Genomic DNA, 24,837 nt, shown 5'->3' with positions numbered 1-24,837 from the left:
ACATGTGGCCCTTCAGTGGATTTGTGCAGAAGCTCCATAGATTTCATTATATGGCATCATCATTTTAACTGAATCTGGCCCTCCAGCATATTATATGAGAGGTACCTAGCCCACTACTTGTTGGCCTAATGCCTCACTGAGGGATTTAGTCACCCGCGATAGGTCTCTGCTACCCCGGGTGACTAATCGCTTTACCGGTAGCAAAGAGACCCGCCGGTGGAACGGCCTGCACATCTCTTTGGTTTTCCAAAGTTGCCTGTCAGTGAAAAGGCATGTCGGAGCAATTAGTCACCCGCAGTAGCAGAGATCTATCTCGGGCTACTAAATTGCTCCATGGGACTTAAGGAAGTTGGACAGCACTGCATTAGGTCATGGGCCCACTGAGAGGTCCTATGGTGCCCAAGCATATCAGTCCTGCTGAAAGAAAACTATATTTCCCCAGGGGGAGATCCTAGGGTACCCGGGTGTGCCTTCCAGTCCTGCTGATGGGCCCCACATGTAACAACACTGATATTAAGAGCCACAGAAAACTATATTTCCCCAGGGGGAGATCCTAGGGTACCTGGGTGTGCCTTCCAGTCCTGCTGATGGGACCCACATGTAACAACACTGATATAAAGAGCCACAGAAAACTATATTTCCCCAGGGGGAGACCATAGGGTACCCTGCTGATGGGACCCACATTTGGCATCTCAGATATATTGTGCCACAGCAACTACCTTTTTATCTTGTCCTACATTCCCTTCTCAACTTAAACGCAGGTCCCTGGGACCTTAAAGTGGACCCCCTTAGCCATCTATGTGGGCAATAGCTGCCATTATAAATGGGAGGCAGAATGTTCATGTGAAATATCATTGGACCAGTTCTGTCTGTACCAGGGATATTGTAAATGGCCAATTGCATTAAGGGAATAATCTGTTTTCAGTTTGGGTAGGCCCGAGGGGGGGTCCCGGTCGACCTGTTGCCATTCGTCTGCAATCAGACTACTACTTCGGTAGCTCAGACATTAGAAGGCGACGTGATTACACAACCCAGCCTTTGTCATGCACTATAAACCTCATTCCCTCGCCTCGGTCCCTTTAAGTCTCCCCAAATGCCATTAAAGTTGTAAAAACTCTTTGGAGCACGAATGTCTTTCCTCGCAGTGTCGTCTCTTGCATTGTCCCCTTGGCTCCTCTAATTGGGCTTTGTGTTTAATTTCATTTAAATGCGGCCGCAGTATTCTGCCAGTTACACTCACTGAGAAACATGTGTATGCTGTGCCCCCCTCAGCCAAGGAGTATGGCGCAGGAATACAAACGCTGTAGATTGGGAGGGATATGTCCCCTAAAGTATAGGGGGCTTAGTGCAGAGTCTTAAATGTCTTATTCCCAAAGTTTAGGGGGGGTTCTGTAACTTCTAGTTACACCACTGTTTTAGATTGTAAGCTCTTGGGAGCAGGGCCCTCAGATCCTCTGTTTATTGCATATCCCTTGTTTGCTCAATCCTTGTAAGATTATGTAAATTGCTGTAAAGTGCTGTGTAACTCTTTGGCACTATAAATATATATAATCTATATAAATAAATTATGATGATAAATGCAGATGTGAGTATAGCAAACCACAAAATCATTTTTGTGCACAAGAGGTTATAGCATCAGCCTGAAACTGCTGCTTTCAGCAAACGGAGCGGTTTCGGCCGCTGTGAATCGCGCACAAATAGTTCTATCCCAGGGGCAGACATTCGCAGTCACATAGCGCATAATGCACTAACTATTGCGCGTCAGGGTTATTGGACGCACTGCGAGTGGCTGCTCAGGACTGAACCTTGGGAAGGGTTAGAGAGCTTGTTAGCCATGATGTAGGTGAGAGCTGGGAGTGAGGGATAGACTGGAGGGGAGGGGGAAGGAGGAGGATCAGGGTATGACTTTGTTTTATTTAGGACCCCGGGGAAAGCAGCCGAGTGTGGCTGGGAGGCGATAGTGCTCTATGTATATACAGGGGAGCGCAGCACCACCTACATACTGGCCCATTAAACCTGCTGCTCACCTCATCATAGGGATCGTACGGACAGCGCAGGGCTGGGATACAGAGGCGCACACACAGCGCAGGGCTGGGATACAGAGGCGCACACACAGCGCAGGGCTGGGATACAGAGGCGCACACACAGCGCAGGGCTGGGATACAGAGGCGCACACACAGCGCAGGGCTGGGACACAGAGGCGCACACACAGCGCAGGGCTGGGATACAGAGGCGCACATACACCGCTGGGTAGCAATAGCCAGAGGCGCACATAGTGGTGGGTAGCAATAGCGAGAGTCGCACATACTGCGCTGGGTAGCAATAGCGAGAGGCGCACATAGCGGTGGGTACCAATAGCGATAGGCGCACACACAGCGCTGGGTAGCATTAGCGATAGGCGCACACACAGCGCTGCGTAGCAATAGCGAGAGGCGCAGATAGCAATGGGATGCGCAAAGCGCACGGACAGTGCAGAAGAGTGAGAGGTGCACTGAGAGCGCAGGGCTGGAGCAGATAACGCTGCGAATCGCACAGAACTGAAGTTGAGTGCGGGGCAGTAACGGTGAGGGCTGGGGCAGAGATAAACGCAGACAGGGTTCAGCGCTCATGTACTAAGAGTACAACTGGATGGTGACAGGTTGTGCAAAGATTAAATAGACTGAAAGAGCCGCACAGCGAGAGACGCACAGACAAGTACACTAGTGCGATTCCCTTGCACAGACCATCACCTGCGACTTGCTGAATCCCCATGGACTTCTCCCCTGGCTGTGACTCGCTGCCGCCTCTTTCCCACTGATGGAAAAGTCCCAGGACCCCTGTGTGATGGTTAAACCCCCCCAGTCGCCAATGGAGCCCTCAGCCCAGCAGCCCTCTGCCCGGGACCTGCAGTGAGGGTGCCCAGACACTTGCCCAGACACTTGCCCAGACAGCACCGGGTCAGCCTGGGAAACCCACCGACTGATCAATCCCTGCGGATTATTGGAACAATCACTTCTCAAGGTAAGGGGGAAAGGGGAATGCAAACTGCCTCCCAGTGCAGCAGGGAGGATTTCTAACAGGTGGCATGGGAGGCTCTAATCCCTTTACCTGGGCCATTCTAATTACTCCCTCAGTCTCATTAAGATGATTATTCATTTACAAATGAGTCTTTAAGGGGAAGTCAATCCAAAAGCTAATGAAAAAAAGCTGCAACTCTAAGCATCTTTCTAATATACATCAATTAAAAAGCTGTCAATGGACTGAATGTTATGTGTAAATGTAATTGCTATTAAAAGCTGTGTTTGTTTGTCCCTCTGGTTCTGCCTATTAACAATGTAGCAGACGTTAGTTCTTTACTGGGGTTCCGCTACTTTGTTTCAGTAGTCAGAACCAGCAGTGCAGAGGGTACAAACAACCAGACAGATGGTGCTTTCACAAGCAATTGCAAATAACTTTAAAACCGTTAAATGTTTTGAATGAATGTATATTGGAGAGATGCTTAGAATTACATTTTGTTGTATTATGCAAAAAAACAAGTTGTGTTTTGGGTGGAGTTCCCCTTTAAGTGTTAAATCACTAAATGAATAGCACGGTGTGAATGGAGGGGGGCTGTGATCAAAGCACAGTTTGGTGATAATTGAATTTTAGGAGTTTGACACCCCTGGAGCTTACAAAGTGCCTTTCTTGTGTCTGTGTATCCAGGCTGCTGTGCTTAGGTGCATTGGGACCCCGCAGCACCTGGAACGCCTGCCAGAGGAGCTGCTGTCTGACCCCCCCCAGGAAGGATACCTTCTATTTTCTCTTATTATTTCTCTGCCTTCACCTAAACTTGGTGATACTGAGGCTGCCCAAATGCAGTTTCAACTCTTTTCATTCGTCCTGATCATCCTGAACTGTGTGGATTACAGTCACTGCCAAGCCAACCGCTGGAGACGGAGCAAGAGAGGTCAGTGCCTGGGGAGGGAAAGCTCAGCCTGTAACTGATCCACAAGCGCACACGTGTCTCGCTGGTAACACTGTCACCAGTTTGCCCCGTGGGCTTCCATTGGCGCAGGGAGCTGTTGGGATCTAATTCCCAGTCGCTGCTCACATTGTGCTTTCTGTATGGTCGATAGGTGGTGTTATGGTATAGGCATGGCGATGAGCTCACCGGGGCCTGTTCCTATTGGCTACGGAGATTGTAATAACTGGAGAAGGAGCTTAATATGAGCTGGGTGCAAGGCATAATAACCATGTCATTGGGGGGGCTTCAGCTTTACCATAGGGATGGTTTAAATGTAGGTCTCCAAAGTCAGGGCCCAAGCTAGGGGTAAGAACTGGCATGCATGTTTATTGGCTGACCGTAATATTTCTGCCATTCTGATAAGGTGACAGTTACAACCATTACATGAAGGAATTGGGGTCCTGGTCAATGCTTGATCATAACCCCATAAGCCTAAACACAAGTTGCCACCTTTACAACCTGACTTAAAGTCACTTTGCCTGTTTCAAGTAGTGAGGTGGCAGCCTAAGTGATTCATTTTGTGTCTTTATTGTGGTGTCAGTAGGCCAACACTGCCCGAAGAATGTGCCCGGCTGTCTCTGTTGGGTAGTGTGTGTGGCTCTGCTAGTGTGTCTATAGTCATTCCTACCTTTATACAGGGGATAGAGGGCACCGAGGACTTTAATTCTTCCACCTATGCTGTGCCATGTCTCTCCTATAACCGTATTTAGTTGGTGGGATGCTAGACAGAGCTGCTGTGCAACATAATCTGTCCTTACACACATGCCTTGGCCATCCAGCCCTTTTATTAAGTAACTGCCCCATTGAATTAAGCCAGCAAGCTAACAGAAGTACAGCAATGTTATGAATAGACTGGAGCCTACCCTCATTCCTGGCCCTCCTTCAGCTGCTCCAGACTCTGGAATCCTGGTTGGAAAATACATGCTGAATTGGCAAAGGTGGGCTTACTAACTCGATAGGGAGGCAGCAGCCCTTGCCCTGAGAGGGTTAATGGCCAAATAGACTTTCTGTCCCCAGAGGCGACCGATCAGCGAGGGAAATGTAGCTGACCAGCCGGTGACTGCGTTAGCACCGAGCACTTAGATTTCCATCGGGCAGCAGCGCGTTCTGGAGAGACCTCCCCGCCACTTTGAGGTGCACGGGGCTTCCAAATGTGCTCCGTCTGGTTTCAATTAACTGGTATTTGGCTGAAAAAAGATAGTAACAGTGGTTTTGCTGTGCAGTATTTTAATTTGTTACCATGTAACGCTGCACTGTGGGGTTTTTTTTTCTGTGTAAATATAATGCAATAACCTGAGATTATAAAGGGAATATAAAAAAAAACAATTAAACATAGAGTTAACTTTTCTGAGCTCCACCTGCAAACCTTATGGCCAACAATAGAGCCACATTATTATGTGAAATTAGAGTTCCTGGAGGACAAGGCGCAAGCCAAGTATGTGTTCTTTAGGCCGCGTTCCCAAGGAGGTTTTGGAATTATTGATGCACATCAATCAGAACTCATAGTGCAAACCCAGGCAAAATGTATTTATAGCCCCTCTGTTCCATTCGAGCCCCTCTGTGTTCCATTCGAGCATATGTGAGGTAGAGCTTTGGGTAATATTTTCATTTGGAATGGGTTGTCTTTATGGCCCTCTATGCAATGTATGGATAAATCATATTACAGGCAACCATAGTGTGGCTTCTATTTGCATGAAGGGAGCACGGAATGACTCTCACGTGTCCCTAAATTCTATATTATTAGCTTGAGGTTATGTGAAAATAGAAATTGAATGCATTCTGATCATCCCAAGGTTATTAATTCCTTCCAGAGGTAACGAACATTAGGTCTGTGTTACCTGCAGCCCTTTGACTTGTCCATTAAAGGGGCAGTTCACCTTTAGGTTTTAATATACTGTAGACAGTGATATTCAGAGACAGTTTACAATTGGTAGGCAATTGCAGCAGTTATCTGGTTGTCAGTGTAATTTATCTGGTTGCTAGGGTCCACTTTACCCAGCAACAAGGCAGTGGTTTGAATTGAATAACAGACTGTAAGATGAAAAGAAGACAACCTGAATATAAAGATAAGTTATACAAAGTAACAATATACATGTATGGCATGGTGTTATGGCATAGGCATGGAGATGGGATAACTGGAGAGGGAACTTTAGGTGGAAAGAGGAATGACCATGACTTTTGGGATATCATTGTAGTCTTACGGAGCAATGGATTTTTTTTTTTTTGCTGTAATCATTGACTTCCCACCCCCCAACAACCAGGGGGTTTTAAACTGGGCACTGGAAAAGGAAGAGAAAACATTTAAAAAATAGACCAATTGAAAAGTTGCTAAGAAAAAGACATTCTATAATAGACTAAAAGTTACACTGAAAGGGAACTAGCCCTTTAAATACAACCCCAGCTCTGGGAGTGTTGAGTTGTAACAGATGTAAGGACACAACGTGCCAGATATGCTGTAGAATATAGTACAACTGTTTCTCTATATTGGTTTTATGTAGAACTAGGGGGGAATCTGGCGACATTGTGCCAAAAAAATGGGGTCTTGACCCCCAAAAAGTCCGAGACCACAGCTGCCGAATATTAGCTGAGATGCTTGGCATTCAGCTCCACTTCTTTTTTATTATTAAAGATGTAATTGTTCAAGTTTTTCATATAATATAATATTTCTTATTAAATGTTAGTGTTCTGCTGCCCCAGGAGAGGAGTGTTCCAGTTGCACAGTGGTACCATCAAGGCATAGGTTTGTGCTGTATGGATCCCCCATACATTGTATGCAATTAATGCTACTTATTCCTTTTCTTAACAAATAGGTGCTAATTCTAGTACTTTGTTTAATATATCTGCAAATAATTCCACGGCTGCCAAAAAACCCCCACAATAAGTTAAAACCCAAATAGTTACAAGCCTTCACGCGATGCCTGCGTATATGTTCCACACATTGCTGGGTTTATTTGATTTAGATGACAGACATGTGCTGTTAGATTTGGGATATACTTCACTGCACATGGAGACTGGCTGAGAGCACCAAATATTATTATGCACAGTAAAGAGAGAATGGCTGAGATGTCAGATGCTGTAAATCAATACATGTTTATATTTTGGCCCCAAATATTTTATTAAAAGACAGTGGGAAAAGCACCCAACACTTGCTATATGGGAAGTTATGAGGAAAGAAAGAGTATAGAAAGCTCTGAAGAAAGTGCCCTGTTGGGAATTGAATCTATGACCCCCCCGTGCTGAGGTCTTATGTTCAGTTCCCACCAGGGTACTTTCTTTTTAGAGTTTGTATGTTCTCCCTAATTTTGAGTGGACTTTCTCTCACAATATACAAACATGCTGGTAGATGAATTTGTTTCTTAAAACAGCCCCCAGTACTACCTATTTGGCCTTCCTTCTCCCACTTTGTGCCATTTGTCTTATAACTATAGCCACTCAGAATAGCGTAACTATAAGTGAGTTGGCTAAGGTGGCAAGCTAAGGTGCATTGGGCTGCTATATATCAGTAATCTTGCAGCTTATAGGCTAGGTTTTTTTAGGCTTGAAATAAATCAGGCTTGGACCAAACAGTCTAATTATACTGTGGAAAGAAGTGCAAGAGACCATATGGGTTTCCTTTGCTCTTGGGCAAAAGCTTACAGAGGAGTCACTTGTTCAGAACGATTCCCTTGGACGCTGCAGTGTCTGAGTGTATCTGTTTTCCCTAAAAAGAATATTTACAAGAAAATATAGCCTGTGCTGCTCTATTCCGTGTTTTTAGTGTAGTGAATAATGGATGGTTAATGCCTCTAATGATAACAATGACGATAAATATATTTACAGCCTTCCCGGCTAAATTGAAAGCATAAAGCTGAGAATACTCCGGGGACGAGGATCACATAACCCTGTTATTGATCTTGTAATTGTACATGTGGTTTCTAGTAAGTACCACTAGAGCAGTCTCTTGTAACATCCAAATGTCATCCGTCCCTGACTAATCATCTGGCCAGAGATTAGCCGTAGATAAAGCACACTCACCGCCATTTACTCTGACATTTATATAGGATCCCAAATCTCAATCTCAGGTCTGAGCACTGATCTGTCTGTTCAGCCAACTGTCCCCTTTATTTCCAGATTAGTTATAAAGGAATACACAGCCTACATTCACAGGGGGCTGAGACCAGGCAAACTCAGCTAACCACACCAATGAAACAGCGCCCCTAGTGGACAGATAGTCAAAAAAAAAACAGCAGAATGCTTTTTATGTTATTTGAGTAGGACCAGTTTCTTTTGTTTTTTTGCATTTATACCTATGAACTGAAGCTGCCATATATCTTGCTTGTGCTTATAGGTTGTAGCAAAACAGCAACCCTAGAAACCAAATAAAGTAGCTGAAGCTTCCATACTAAGGACTATTACGTTTTCAGTTTTATGTAAGGCGTATGCATATTTAATAACATTACATTTTATTGGTTGGCTTCTGTAGTCATGTGATGGCAGTGTCAGGCGAATGCGTGGGATAGAGGGCATTATAGAAGGGCTTTAAGTGGGGCCACTATACCTTTAATTTACCCTTGGAAATATAAAGAAGGAAATAGAGCATAATTATGACTCTAGGACTCAGCTTGCAATTTCTTGTCTAAGCAGCCATTGTCTCTCTGTCTGGTCACAAGCTACTTATCTCTCATAGGCCCCCTATTGTGTAATAAATCATAGTGCCTTCAAGTTAGTAAACAGAGATGCCTACCCAGACAAAGTAATGTGTGTGTGCCTGTCCCACCCCCATTCTGCCAGCCCCCCAACAATCATGCTCTCTGCTTTTTGGATTTCCGGCCACTCTTATATGGGTGCAAATTGCTCAAGGGTGACAGGCTTGTTACTGCTGGTGACCAGGTGAGGCAGGGGTTAAATCATGGCAACTCCCAACCAAATACATGTGAATTGACATGTCTGAGAATAGCAATTGTTTCAAATAGGGGGCAGACTTTAAGAGAACTAGTGAGCAGCCCCAAGGGTTGGTCCTGGGAAAAATTACTTTCAGTCACTTGTGGGACCAATGGCTCTTCTGCATAAAGCGCTATGGACAGTATTTAGCCTTAATGTCCCTTTAACTTGCAGTTTTCTTTAATGATTTATTGTGTTCTTCCATGAAAATAAATGGCCTGCCAGAGAGCGGACCAGACCTGACTCATGGAGAGGGATGGTATTGCACTATTGATTTAATGTAATGAGATCAACTTGTGATTTGCCCATTTGTCCTAATGGTATCTTGTACACACAGTACTGTACATGCAGTCCTAGGTCTGGTGCGGGTAGCACAGGGAAATTAAGTGACTTGTTCTTGGCTACATGGAACAGACTGGAATTGATCCCAGGTCAGTCAGAGTTAGAATATAGTAGCGTGAAGGGCAAAGTAAAGTTTTAATAAAATTGTATTATTGTTAAAGGCCATAGAAATGCTGTACCAGCAGGCCCGGACTGGCAATCGATGGGTTCTGGCCAATGCCAGAGGGGCTGCTATAAGATGCCATAGACAGTCACTATTTATTGGGCTGGGGGGGCTGTTTGGGCCTCTGTGTACTTGAAATGCCAGGGTCTATTTTGGATCCCAGTCTGGATCTGCGCACCAGTACCCCTTTTTGTGTATGGAATGCTTATATTTAGTTGCATATAAGTGGCAGTACCTGCAAGACCTGTATTGCCTGGGACTTTACTGTTCTTTTAAAGAGGGGGTTCTTGATACAATTTATAGCCAAGGTGGCCATCTGGGCATGAAAAATGGTACTGGCAGAGATGTGACCAAGTTTATTTTCCAAAGCACCTTGTCTTGGACCATTGTCAGCCATGATGCCCTGCAATGTGTCACATTTTATATATACATATCTTTCTAGTGCCCTAGTTTGTCTATTGTGGAATTGACATTCCATGCACATAGGGAGAGATGGCGGTGCAGATTTGGGACATCTCACGGAAAGGAGTCAACCTGTCTCCATCTCTGCCTGTGCTATTATTGTTTCCCACAAATAAAATGGGCCTGTGTCATCCTGCAGCTCCATTGGGGCAAATATTTTGGCAAAAAATGTAGAAGCTAAACTCCCAACACCATATTACAAAAATAGAAGTTAACATAAATGTTAACTTCCCCTTTAATCACCCATCTTTTCTCTTCTTATAAATAAAATGTACCTTGCCGTAATAAGAAGCATTGAAATTTGATCTAGCGCTGAACTATACCAACTCCAAACTCTGTAGTCCTCCTGCCATCAGACTGGTAGCCATTGGGCACAGGGGAGCCACAGTTTCTATGGTTTCTGTTAAGGGGGCACAGGGGCTTGTAAGCAGCATAAGGACAATTCCCATTTAACCCAACAAATGTTTTTAATGTAACCCCCGTCAGCTGAAAGAAAGGGAAACTAAACATTCTCCTTGCAGAGTCGTTGACTAAATGGTATTTTATATATCTCCTTATCGTACACATCTGGGTAACCCCTTTTTGTAATCCACGTCCAATATGTTTCCTAAACAGCATCTAATTGTCGGGCTGTTATCCCTAACAAGGCAGTTACATACCTGGGTTTTAACCATATTTTCTGGAGAACAATAAAGCTCGCTCTGCTTAAACCTGAGCAGCCCCCTCGTAAAATGCCCCAGCAAAACGGTTTCAGCATTTAAAGTCTTGTAAATTTTTGAGTAACTTAAACATTAGATTATAAAGTGGGTTTTTATTTTGAAGTCGTTCCAACAGATGTTTTCTAGAATTTCAAACTTTTTTTCCCCCCCACCTCTTTCCCTCCCCTTTTTCTTTAGCTCGAATTTGATTGCAAAGCTTAAAAGTGACCTGGCAGCCCGTGGCAACAAAGGCTATACTGTGCCTTTAATTAAATGTGGAACTGCTTAGCCAGCCGGCTGGTCAGCAGCGCAGGGGTGATAGTTGGGCTCCTGCTTTGGAGCTTAAGTTTGGTATTGTGAGTGGGAGAAATGAATAGAGATCTAGCTGGAATTGTGTGAATTGTCCCTGTTACAATAATCTAAGCTGCTTTTAATTGATCTCCCGCCACACTGAACAACTGGATTAAGCCCCCCGAGCATGACTTGAATTGGCTCTTGGGTGAATGTTTGATTACCAGCAAAAGACTTGGTATTGGCAGATGCGCGGATATTGTCAACACTGTGGAATTTGAGCAAATCCAGGATGCGCTGTGTTTGTTTTCATTCCCCCCGCTAATTCCGTTGTGTAGGATGATGATTTGTGTCACAGAGAAAAGCAGAGCTGATTTTAATGGGGGCTCCCATACAGGCAGTTGTCTGGGGCCTGAGCGTTAGAGCTGCAGTTGTTGAGTTGGGGCAGGAGATGTAGCGAGGCAAGATGGTGACCAGAAGCCTTCATATCAGTCTTGCCCAAGCCGAGGGCCTCCAGGTGCCGTTGAAGCTCAGCATCCAGCAGGCACCAAAGGCTGCCGGGGGCCTTCAGAAACGAAGGGACATCCACTTGGTTATAAATGAATAATCCAAGCCTTGCTACAGACTATTTGTCGGAGATCAGTGTAGAGGAGCTTGTGACTTGGCACATCAACTTCCACCAACTTCTGTCATTGATGTGTGTTTGGCTAAACTGCGACTCCATGGGTTTAGACTTCTAATACTTGTTTGTTCTTTGTGGCTATATGGCCCTCATATTACTGATATTCTGCAATTTAGCTTTACACGTAGGATTTGGAAGATGTAGTTTCACAATAACCAGAGGGACACACATTCTACATCCTTGGTATGAATAATTAAGACAACTGTTGCAATTTGTACAGTCACTAGTGACATTTGTGTTCCAAGCGGTTCAGCAGTGTCACTGGGGGCACCTGGGGGCTCATGATAAATGGACTTTTTACTCTTATCTTAAACCAGCCCTGCCAACATCTGTTTTGTAATTCCCAGTAAGGGTGAAGACACATGGAGCTACTAGTAGCAGCTACTTGTTGTGGCTACTAAAATAGACAGTGCTGATTATTTACTGATAATTGTCTCTATGTGTCTATGTCTATGGCAGGGTATTTTCTGGCATTTAATAGCAGTGAAAAAGTAGCTGCTACTAGTTACTCTGTGTATCTTCACCCTTAAGGGCAGTGACACACAGGGAGATTAGTCGACATGCAACAAATCTTCGTTGTCGCAGGTGACTAATCTCCCTGCAATGCCATCCCACCAGCTAGAATGTAAATTGCCGGTGGGATGGCATACGCAGCGCCGTGATTTGCCAAAGTTGCCTTGAGAGGAAACTTTGGGCGACTTCGGCGCCACGTATGCCATCCCACCGGCACTTTACATTCTAGCCGGTGGGATGACATTGCGGGGAGATAAGTCGTCCGCGTCAAGGGAGATTTGTCTCCCCGTCTGTCATGGCCCTAAAGGTGACCATACATAAGCCAATAAAGGATACAGATGAGCCGAGTTGCCAGCTTATTGAGCCATTTATGGGGCCTACCTGGACAGCATCTGGCCGAAAATCAGATAGAGGTCGATTGGGCAGGATTAAAAATCCCATCAGGGGAGGTGTGTTCTCGTCCCAATGGCCCCATTCTCTCAATGTGATTTGAGCATTTGGCCCTCGGGCCAAACAATGTGATCAACCCTATATCACCCACCTCGAGGTGGGCATTTTAGAGAAAGATCTTGCACTACTAGCGGTCAGTGTATGGGCACCTTTAGTTGGAACATACAGGTTTTTTACACTGCACTGATGGTTCTCAAACTTGCTCTATAATGCCATTATTACAGCTTGGGACTGATATGCTCGATTGCACATGTGCTGTTGAACAATTTATATAGCAACGCTGGTATATCAGCCATAGTTCCAGGAATACCTAGCGAATAAGTCTCCTCACCCTAATTGACCTCCATGCTGCACTTTCGGGGGTATCTTGGACAGCAAATAAGTATTCTCCTATAATCTCCCATAAATTAACCCTTCAGCCTGGGCCCCCCCTGACACTGTTGCAGGACCCCCGCCCCAGGGAGGCCAGAGTTTGAGAAGCAGTGTACCGTATCCTTGACTTGAAAGAACAACATGTTTGCACATTTCGAAATACTATTGTCATGGTCTCCTTAAAATGTTCAGTTTAATGGTACTCTCAGATCTGGTATTAACCAGAATGTCTTGGGATACCTTGAAAAATGTACTCCTTTTCCTTCACGTGTCAAAAAAAAACTTTGAAACTATTTAAGCAATGTGAAAGGAGGGTATGTTACACTGAAAACAGGGACCCCTAGAGAGTTCAAGAACCTTTACAGTTTCCTCTGCCTGAAAATGTTGAGTTATCCTAGTGATGGTTTGTTGTTAGAAAGGCAACGTTCCCACCACTGAAAGGAGAGCATTGTTTAATTGTTTAAGCATTGTCACTTGTTTGAGAGGTGGGATACTTGATATTGGGCTGGATTTTCCCCCAAACTAGCAGTTAAGGGATAGCTTATTGCACATTGGCAGTATGAGGCCTCACCAGGAGATCAGTGGAGTAGATTCCAGAGCTCCCTGAGATGTCTCCAAGCAGGGAATCCAGTAGTAAAAAGAGCAAAAACCCTGCATTAAAGTATATAGTGTTATCCCAGAGATAACAGAGCTGCTTGCCATGACTGGGAGCTTGCCTTGGGCCTGGCCGAGTAGCAGATGTGGGGGAGAAATCAAGCTCCTATATATTTTACAGGGCAGTGACAATGGCTACGGGTTGGTAGAACAAACGGACACGTGTCTTTTTTGACAAATGTTCCATTTTGTTAAAACAATTTCCTGAAGAAAGTTTTAATTCCTCAGTAATTGATACCTTTGCCTCATATTTTCCTCTTTACTGTGTAGGCAGCATTATAAGCTCTGTGGCAACAGTTTGAATAATGGCCTTCCCTTGGCAGCTGTGTGATAGCAGGTATAGTAGGGAGAGATGGTACCTATAGTAGCGGGGGGGGGATAATAGTCACTGGGAAGGGACTGGGGCTGTGGGATAGCAGGTATAGTAGGGAGAGATGGTGCCTATAGTAGCAGTGGGGGGATAATAGCCTCTGGGAAGGGACTGTAGCTGTGGGATAGCAGGTATAGTAGGGAGAGATGGTGCCTATAGTAGCAGGGGGGGGATAATAGCCTCTGGGAAGGGACTGGGGCTGTGGGATAGCAGGTATAGTAGGGAGAGATGGTGCCTATAGTCACAGTGGGATAATAGCCTCTGGGAAGGGACTGGGGCTGTGGGATAGCAGGTATAGTAGGGAGAGATGGTACCTATAGTAGCAGGGGGGGGGGGATAATAGCCTCTGGGAAGGGACTGTGGCTGTGGGATAGCAGGTATAGTAGGGAGAGATGGTGCCTATAGTAGCAGTGGGATAATAGCCCCTGGGAAGGGACTGGGGCTGTGGGATAGCAGGTATAGTAGGGAGATATGGTGCCTATAGTAGCAGTGGGATAATAGCCTCTGGGAAGGGACTGTGGCTGTGGGATAGCAGGTATAGTAGGGAGAGATGGTGCCTATAGTAGCAGTGGGATAATAGCCTCTGGGAAGGGACTGGGGCTGTGGGATAGCAGGTATAGTAGGGAGAGATGGTGCCTATAGTAGCAGTGGGGGGATAATAGCCTCTGGGAAGGGACTGGGGCTGTGGGATAGCAGGTATAGTAGGGAGAGATGGTGCCTATAATAGCAGTGGGGGGATAATAGCCTCTGGGAAGGGACTGGGGCTGTGGGATAGCAGGTATAGTAGGGAGAGATGGTGCCTATAGTAGCAGTGGGGGGATAATAGCCTCTGGGAAGGGACTGGGGCTGTGGGATAGCAGGTATAGTAGGGAGAGATGGTGCCTATAATAGCAGTGGGGGATAATAGCCTCTGGGAAGGGACTGGGGCTGTGGGATAGCAGGTATAGTAGGGAGAGATGGTGCCTATAGTAGCAGTGGGGGGATAATAGCCTCTGGGAAGGGACTGGGGCTGTGGGATAGCAGGTATAGTAGGGAGAGATGGTGCCTATAGTAGCAGTGGGGGGATAATAGCCTCTGGGAAGGGACTGGGGCTGTGGGATAGCAGGTATAGTAGGGAGAGATGGTGCCTATAGTAGCAGTGGGGGGGATAATAGCCTCTGGGAAGGGGCTGTGGGATAGCAGGTATAGTAGGGAGAGATGGTGCCTATAGTAGCAGTGGGGGGGATAATAGCCTCTGGGAAGGGGCTGTGGGATAGCAGGTATAGTAGGGAGAGATGGTGCCTATAGTAGCAGTGGGGGGGATAATAGCCTCTGGGAAGGGGCTGTGGGATAGCAGGTATAGTAGGGAGAGATGGTGCCTATAGTAGCAGTGGGATAATAGCCTCTGGGAAGGGTCTGGGGCTGTGGGATAGCAGGTATAGTAGGGAGAGATGGTGCCTACAGTAGCAGTGGGGGGATAATAGCCTCTGGGAAGGGACTGGGGCTGTGGGATAGCAGGTATAGTAGGGAGAGATGGTGCCTATAGTAGCAGTGGGGGGATAATAGCCTCTGGGAAGGGACTGTGGCTGTGGGATAGTAGGGAGATATATAGTGAAATATCATAGGCTGTGGACCACATTTTCATGTATAAGGGATTCCGATATTACCCACGGGATACACAGGCACTGATGGCCAATAGTACCACTTTGTGTTATGGTACAGCCCTAATCTAGAGAGTTACAGGTTGACTGTTAAATGGTGAAATGTTTAGAACATTGCAACATCATGCTGCAGTACATCTGCTAATGGTTAAATGATCACCATGGGGCATTGGCCACAGAAATGTCTTTGGCTTTCAGGACACTCTATTACATAATCAGATGCGGTATAATAGAATTTTCTTAATGAAATAAAAATCTTGGCACAGGTCAACTGTTGCACTCAGAAATCAATTGCGTTCAGGCTCAAATGGAAATCGGATCGATTATTTACTTCATCTAATGATGTACATTAAAACCAATTTAACAAGGTGTAGAAATGCTTTGAGATCTGATTTTATTTATTTTTTTACCAGGATAACTGGTTATGAACTCATAAAAGCCAAGCTGCAATAAATAATGTAAGAACTTTTAGCAATTATATAGAATTTATAGAGTTGGTCCATTGCTAATGCGAAAGGACGGAGATAGAAATTACTGACATTTGTATCTAAGGTTGAAAGTTGTTTTTGTATCTAGGGTGGAGTCTCTGAATACTGTTGGGAGCTAATGTCTAACTAAGCAGCCATCTTGAATGTGATATAAGCTTTCTCTGGGCTCTGGTTGCGCTAGATGATGGAAGTTGATTGCCTGTCTTACCTGCCATTGAGTCCTAGGTGGCTATTATGACCGGTAGCCCAATGGACTGTGTGTGGTGGTACTTGTGGCAAGCATTCCTTGGAAGGTTCTTTCTTATTGTTAGGTTATATAGAAGTTATTGTATTTATATTTATGTTATTAAGTTGTCCTCATTGTCAATTTAATCTATCGCCTTCACCTGGTCCCAAACTGGACTCTCCCTTCTATCTATAAAGCTTCATTATTTTTGTTGAAAGGGGTTCAGGGGTGTTGGTGGGGTAAGTTCAGTGGGATGTTGCCTATTTCTGCCTGCTTGATGCTGATCTATTTGTGACTTGTTATTTTGGAGCCCTTAGGGCTCTGGTACACGGGGCGATTAGTCGTTCGCGAGTCTTTTTCGTCGATTTCCCGAAATCACGCCGCGTGTGCCATCCCACCGGCGACTTACATTGTCGCCGGTGGGCTGGCAGTGGAATGCAACTCGGGGAGATTAGTCGCCCGCGAACAGGGAGTTTTGTCGCGGGCGACTAATCTCCCCGTGTGCCAGAGCCCTTAGTGTATGTAGGAATCCATCTGTCTATTCCCCCATAACAGAAGGCCAGTTTCAGGAGCCCAGTATGCCTAATACTGGTCAAAAACTGGGTTACTATGATAAGAGATAGAAGAACCATGCAAATGCCATATAAAAACCTGCTTTTTGCTCTGGGGCTCTGCTTGAGAACCTGCTATTGGCCAGGCCTCTAATATATTTGGTGTAACACCGGATCCCTCAGCCTGGATTGCTGCTGAAATGCCCCGTTCAGTGGAAAGTAACGTTCTTGAATGACTCTTTAAGTGGGCCGTATGTTGTCATTTATTGCTATGCAGCAATCAACTAATATGGATTTTCAGAACAGATGCATGCCTTGAACTGTTAGAGGCCTTAGGAACTCCATGTGCTCCCATAGGTAGGGGGGGATGAGGGGAAATCCATATCATAGATCCTTTAATGGGTCTTTCAAAAGGGTCTCTATGAAAAAAGTCTTCTCTAATTGCAAAGTGCTCCTTCCTTCCCCCTATTTTTTTTTTTAAGTCATGTCTGTTTTTCTGCATGCTTTCAGGATTCCTCTCATCATAGAGGGTTCCTCCATGATGTAATTATACCCCTGTCCCTTGTTATGATCATACAATAAAAGCTTGGTAGTGTTCATACCAATATAATTACATTTTTGTGCTTTCAAAATGCCCGTGCCTTCAGTGATATTAAAACAGATCCATGTCCTTTGCTGGCTTCCTGTATGGGGGAGGCTATGATAGTATAGGATGGAGATGAAGCTCTGTAAGGCCTGTTGTGGCCAGGCAGCCTGATAGTCCTTAACAATCATAAGAAATAACTGTAGTCTGTCCCATTCTTTTATCTTTGGCTTCCAGTGTTGGATAACCATCTCCTACCTTTTATCTTCTCACTAACTAGCTGTCCACAAATTTCTCTTTCAACTACGGCCTTTACTTCCACTACAGCCTTTACTTAGGGGAATGAGAGCATATGCAGAATATCTTTTCATTTGCTGATGCCATGAAAACCAGTATCTAATTCTAACAGTCTACGTTTCACCAGGGAAACCGGTTACATGTATAGGACATGTCTCCCTTAATACACTACCTTGAGTTCTTGCTGACCTCAGTACTGTTGAGGCTCATCTCAGAGACAGTTTTTCTTGCTTACATATGGGTATTTTGGGAAGTATGAAGGCTCATTCTGCCTCACTGGTGGGCTAGTGATAGCCTTTAGCTTATCATGGGGTAGAATACTCAGTCATTTATTGCAACACTAACTGCAACAACCACATCAAAACCATGACTTTGATTGTATTCATATAGTTTCTTTGATAAGTAACCCCAACCGCGTTCCTGTCTGTAAAGATAAGTATGTGGCGCTTGCAAAGACATATGTGTAAGTGCTAAAGCTAATGCTCTTGGGCCAGACTTCTTACGGCGTTACATGTCTGAGATGATTTCTCTGGCGCTTTCATGAGGTGGGACGAATACTATTAAAAATCTGATGTAATATTATGAAAGTTCTCAGGCATGCTGCGGGATTGCCCATCATTGGAACATCTAACTGTCTGGTCATTAGGGAGGGGATGCAGACCGTGAACACTCATTGTAATGAAATGGTTTCTTATACCATTCTTCATTCCCCCTTCAAATCAGGCCAGTCCTAACAATCTATCATGGACCTGTTTCCTTCCTGTAGTTCATAGTCACAGTATATCCATATACTCATATATAGCCATGGTAATACTCCATATTGAAAAACATAAGAAGCTATAAAGTAAGCCCAGAAATTTACCAGACATCAAGGTCTTATTTCTCTGTCATTGTGCTAGTCCAGGACAATGATCTTTCCCCTTGATATACAGAAATAACACTTTAAAGGTTTTGGTAGGAATCTGGGGTGCACGTTAACATATTTATATACATTTATATTAATATAAAATGCTGTGTTCCATTTGCTTTAATGCCTGGAACAGGAACCGACAGCTGAGCAGTGCTACACTATGTGCAGGATACAACAATGTTTGTTTCCAAATAATACAGTGCACTGTGGCTCAGCTACTAGTTTGTATTAGAAGTTTATGTACTGTGACACTGTGTTTGCTTAGTGGTTAAAGAAAAAGTAAATCTTTTTTAAAAAAAAAAATAAATGCTAAAATTACTCTGTACAGCTCCCAGAATAATATACCTCTCCCTCCAATCAGATTTATTTTGTTTCTCTATTTCAAGCAGCTGAACCGTAGTTCTTTTATTCAATTCCTTGTCTAATGTGAAGCTCCACCCCCTTTTGTTTTCTTAGCCCTACTACTCTCACCTCAAGAAGGTGCCTACTCTGCCTGCCTCATTGATCTTAATTGAAGTAGTGGTAGTGAGCATGCTCAGTAGCAGGGTCCAACTGGGCCCTGTCGGCCCAGACCCAACCCTTGGCGACTCTCCCCCTGCCCGACCATTCCTCCCCTGATACGTTAAACTTACGCGTGCTCATGGAAGGACGTCGGGTGTAGTACCCGGGGGGGGGGGGGTTAGGGGGCGCGCACCTGCAGGGGCCCTGGGGCTGGAGCCATGGTGGGCCCTGCCCCCCCTGCTCAGTAGGCACCTCTTTGAGCTCTTCATAATCGGAGAGAGAAGGGGTGATCAGTGTATTTTTTGACCAACTTAGGCTATTGTTTATACAATCATCCCCCAAAATAGAGAGTTATAGCCACCACCTTGTACATGTGTCCACCCCCTCTGCACGTGTTGGTCAGAAAATGTAAGACCGCCCATACATTAATGGATATTATATCCCTCTGAAGTAAGTTATAAAGATTTAGAAGTCAGTAAGTAGTTCTGTAACTATGAAGACCACAGTGTGAGTTATATTGGCCAGGGGAAACTTTGTAAACTCCGTAAAGATTTTCTATTTAAGGCTCACGCTCCCCCTTCAATTTTAATATATGGTCTGGGACCCCACCTACATATAGACCTAATACAGTTCTTCTGTTTTTTATCTTAGCCATTGTTTGTAGCATGTCTAAGCACTTTAGGTTCCAGTCTAACTGACCTTCAGGCTGGTTAGGCATTGATGGTCAATTGCTCATTTTCCTGGTTTTTTAGTTTTTGATCTCATAAAACAAATATGGCTAATATTTATTGTCACCGTGATCATTTTGAGTCCTAAAATATTAAGCAGATCCCTTGTAGACAATGTGATGAATAAGAGCCAGGTATTTTTTTTTTTATATTTAAAGTACACCCTGTACTATGTAGTTAAAGAAAGATCAGTAGTGTTTATCCTCTATATTTCCGAAAGGCTATAGTGCCCACAGGCATATTATGTTCTGGTACATTTATTGAACGTGCCAAAATGCAGTTTATGCAGTACAGGTATAGGACCCGTTATCCAGAATGCTCGGGACCAAGGGTATTCCGGATAAGGGGTCTTTCTGTAATTTGGATCTCCATACCTTAAATCTACTAAAAAATCAATAAAACATTAATTTAACCCCATAGGATTGTTTTTCATCCAATAAGGATTATTTATTTCTTAGTTATGATAAGTTACAAGATACTGTTTTATTACTACAGAGAAAAAGGAAATCAGCTTTAAAATTCTTTATTATTTGATTAAAATGGAGTCTATGGGAGATGGGCTTTCCGTAATTCTGAGCTTTCTGGATAATGGGTTTCTGGATAAGGGATCCCATATTTGTATTTTGCATTCAAGAAACACAAAATGCATCGAGGTACAGTAGGGTTAAGTGCCAGATTTGTATTTTATTCAAGTGGGGATGTAGATAAGCTATGGCTTTGGAAATCCTAACTATATACAGAACATTTGTTTTCTTTAATAAATAGAATATACGGGGGCACAGTAAATTAGCGATTCCTACCAGAGTGATGCCACCTAGAGATTTAAGGTCATTCTTTCAGGGTGGATTCCCTGAGCTAGAACTAGTGGGAGAACGTAAAGAACGTAAAGGGGTTGTTCACTTTTGATTCATTTTTAGTATGATGTAGATAATGTTATTCTGAGACAATTTACAATTGTTTTTCATTATTTGATTATATTTGTGTGGTTTCTTTTAGTTATTTAGATTTTTGTTTAGCAGCTCTCCTGTTTGGAATTTCAACAGCAAGCTTAGGGAAAGTCAGCCTGTAGGGCTAGATAATGGTGAAGGTGCTGTACAGAACCTGAGTAGGAAGACCCCAGAGAAGTGCAAGCTTAGGGAAAGTCAGCCTGTAGAGCTAGATAATGGTGAAGGTGTTGTACAGAGCCTGAGTAGGAAGACCCCATGGAAGTGCAAGCTTAGGGAAAGTCAGCCTATAGGGCTAGATAACGGTGAAGGCGTTGTACAGAGCCTGAGGTAGGAAGACCCCAGGGAAGTGCAAGCTTAGGGAAAGTCAGCCTATAGGGCTAGATCACGGTGAAGGTGTTGTACAGAGCCTGAGGTAGGAAGACCCCAGGGAAGTGCAAGCTTAGGGAAAGTCAGCCCGTAGGGCTAGATAATGGTGAAGGTGTTGTACAGAGCCTGAGTAGGAAGACCCCAGAGAAGTGCAAGCTTAGGGAAAGTCAGCCAGTAGGGCTAGAACCAACAGAGAAATCTAGTGTCAACAGTGTTAAGCTCTGCGTAAACGGATTAGTACAGTTAGTACACAGATGGTTGAACCACCTGCATGTGGACCCTAACTGACTGTGATATTTCTGGAAATTATTCCTCCTCTGAGGGAGTGTGACATTGCTATTATATTGATTTAATAATATTGAATGTAGTGTCTTACTGAGATACAGTTTAGCCTACTTCCAAATAAACTGATACTGGGCATCTTAAAGACCAATTAGCTTGCCTATTTGATCTCCTTTGGAAGCCCGTCTTGAAGGTCAGTTAGAAAGCGAGATATGGGATGAACATTCATTTATTGTCTTGCTGCCTAATTCCCGATATTTCATGTATATAAGGGGCTCTTTACCAAATGTTAGACGTGTTAGTAGTTTGTGAGCTCCTGTTAACAATTTCTTAATCATTAGGGTAATATGCTTCCCTATCAGGCTGTTGTAGACCCTTTAAAGTTTGTAAACAATAACTCAGCTGCTTCAAGCTTCAGGGGCTGTTCCACTGAAGTAAATTAATACATTATGTATATCTGTTGCGTTCTTCATATGAAATCAATAACCTCATGCTTTTGTAGGGGACTGAAGGTTTAATTGCCATTTATTCAAGCAGTCCCCCAAGGTTTTGGCCAGCTAAGTGTGGTTTTAAATTACAGTTGGGAGATGAAGCTGTTTCCTTAACCTTGGTTAAATAATTTTTCTGGCAGTTCGGTACCTGGCTAGCAGATATCACTGGCTTGATCTCTTTCTCTGGATTTTACCTTCCTGGAATGTGGGTGCAGGTTAGGGCTTGGGCGGAGGTAGGCCCAGTAGGTGAACCTACAGTAGTGTGAGGATAGTCTTTTAATAGCTTACTCCAGGAGTAAGTGAGTTAGGATCAGGTTAGCTAGTAAGAAGCCTGAAGCTCCACCGAGGATAATTAGTCTTGGGTGTATCACCCTCTGGATAGGAACGCAAGTATACAGGGACTACTGTAACTCATCTAGGTTCCCCTTGGGGGACCTGATGCTAAGGATCGGACACTTCTAAGTTCTAAATCCACTGTTCAATTATAGACCCCTGATGGGTATATTCTTCTGGGAAGCATTGTACATGAGTAAATGCTGGAAAACCATACTGTATTTATCTGTGACTGTCCTCCAAGTGTGTTCCTGTGAGTAAAAGTTGCCATTTGTTTTAATTGATTCAGTCAACCTGAGGGTTGTAGTCCAGCAACACCATTTCTTCACTAATTCCCCCGTGGACTCATTCCCAAAGATTAAGTCACATATTTATTGATTTGTATGGTGATCAGAAAGTTTTCTGGAGCCCCCAGCAACTCCGTTTAACTATAGGCTTACACCCTTAATATTCAGTAAAGGGTCAACTAAATATCCAGATTAACAAACCAGTTCAGTTTCCTTTTGCTATAAGTGCTACTTTGCTTTTTCTTTTATACAGCCATATTATGAATATCTTATATTGTTGATTGATAAAATAATTTGTTCCACTAATCAAAAACCAATTTGGATTGCTTTCAGTCTATAGATGTTTGTGATTTATTTGCTGTCTAATAAAGACTTTCCATCTGTTACTTTGGTAGTTTGCGTTCTAAGAGCTATGAGTAAGAAATGAATGACTATAAACAAGTGGTAGCAATAAAACATTAATGATGTATATGTCTATTGGCTTAGCTGGGCAATGAAATCAAATTACTCAATACTTCAAGTCCAGTGTTCCCGGGAAATGAGTCAGTTGCTCTCAGAGCGAGAGAGACATGACAAAGATATGAATCTGAAAGTGATCTCTATCTCTATCAGACCTTTTGTAACAGGCTCTTGCTAATTGCACTTGTGTGGTTTTACTATGAATGTCACTTGGACCCGGGCTAAGAACTGTTTGGGAATTGTATTTAAGCTTTTTAGCATAGTTGGTTTAATTTTTTACTTTATTCTATTTTACTGTATAGTGAAAATATAATGGGATGTAAGTGGAGGAGGCCCTGTGCTTTATTGATGGGTTTTGTCAGACTCAACTCTTAACCGTTGGAAGTCAAAATGGTATCCCTTGTGGACCATATCTGGTGAGACCAAGCCTATTATTTGAAAACAACATGTATTCAAACAACAGTTCTAAGGATGGCCAAGAATGACCCCCTATATTGAGATAGCAGGTCATATAGCGATTGTACATGTTGTCCACTTGGTTGTGATCATAAGAACATATTTATGCATAGTGAGTATATGTTTGTGTTGTTAATAAGCTCTTGGAATTCCTCTCTCCGGTGCTCCAAGTGTAACAAAACTTCAAGTATGGCTGGGCAGCTTGGCGCTCCTTATCATGTGCCGGTCTAGGCCTGGGCCTTAGTGGCCATTCCACATATCCAGGCCTGGGGAGCTTAGTCTAAAGGCCAGATGGGGTGCGATTTGGGAAGACTTTGTTTTAGATACACCTTAAACATGTGTGGCAAATTCGTATTTACTCTCCTTGATTATGTTGAAACTATGGCTCCATGGCTGATAAAAATTTTCTATATCTTTAACAATGTCATGAGCTTGAAATGAAGTCCAACAACTACTTACCCAGGTCTTTAAGGTTCAAAACAAGCAATTTTACCATCAGTACCTATAAATTCAGGTTTTATGTAAATCCTGTAGCAGTTTTGATCAGATGTTTGTTTCTGTTGCAATTGTCTTTATATTTCCATTACTGTCTGTTTTGGTGCCAGCTGGGTTGCCTGACTGTACCTTCTCGGGTATTGGTTAAAGGTGGCCATACACGGGCCAATTGCAGCTGCCAATATTGTTCCCTTGGACCAATTCGGCAGCTTATCGGGCCGTGTAGGGGCAGGAACGATGACCATGCCCGACCGATATCTGGTCTGAAATTGGCCAGATATCGATTGGGTAGGTTAAAAGATTTAGTCGGATTGGGGACCACATCAGCTCATTGATGAGGCCCCCGAACCGACTGTGCCATTACCTCTGTTAGAATTCGATCGTTTGGCCCCAGGGCCCAGGTGGGGATATCGGGAGAAGATATGGGCACCTTAACCCCCTACTGGCTTTTTGTTAAACGCTGGAGCAGGAAGAAATCAGTAAAGATGTGGCCAGTAAACAATGACAACTTCAAAAAGGGTGAAACTGCCGGCAGAGTCAGTAACACCTGTATAGAAGCTAGAGAAAACATAGCAGGAGGGTTCATCTTTTTATACAATTTGAGAAATACAGGGAACATATAACATTGCAGTATAGTAGCCTTAAGAGAATGATCTGTTCTCAAATACATTAATCACCAATAAATGATGCACTAGAATGTGACATATTTGGTTTGTGCCAATAGAAATACTTTGGAAACAGAACAGTTACAACCATTCTGCCCTGGTTTGCGTTAACAGGCTCCCTTCTGAAACTCTAAAAAAAAGGTACTGCAACTTAATATGTGGTGGAAATACACAAGCTTGTGCTACTTAAATCTTTGTGGAAGGCTTAGAGAGGATAGAAAGGAAAATATTTG

At 43.9% G+C, this 24,837-nt stretch overlaps 1 protein-coding gene across 2 annotated transcripts in view; it reads left to right on the top strand.

Moving 5' to 3' along the window:
• Positions 1-1,862: 1,862 nt before the first annotated feature.
• The window catches only part of rspo2 (R-spondin 2), an 88,585-nt gene continuing 65,610 nt past the window's right edge, over positions 1,863-24,837 (top strand). Inside the window, exons 1-2 of one of the 2 annotated variants that reach the window (XM_012964623.3) lie at positions 1,863-3,000; positions 3,682-3,925. In XM_012964623.3, coding sequence (XP_012820077.1) covers positions 3,832-3,925 — 94 coding nt within the window. In that variant the 5' untranslated portion in view covers positions 1,863-3,000; positions 3,682-3,831. 2 annotated transcript variants of the gene reach the window in all.

Source organism: Xenopus tropicalis, chromosome 6, assembly GCF_000004195.4.
Source record: "Xenopus tropicalis strain Nigerian chromosome 6, UCB_Xtro_10.0, whole genome shotgun sequence".
Classification (NCBI taxonomy): domain Eukaryota; kingdom Metazoa; phylum Chordata; class Amphibia; order Anura; family Pipidae; genus Xenopus; species Xenopus tropicalis.
The sequence above is the reverse complement of the archived record's forward strand: the minus strand, read 5'-3'. Positions and strand labels throughout refer to the sequence as shown.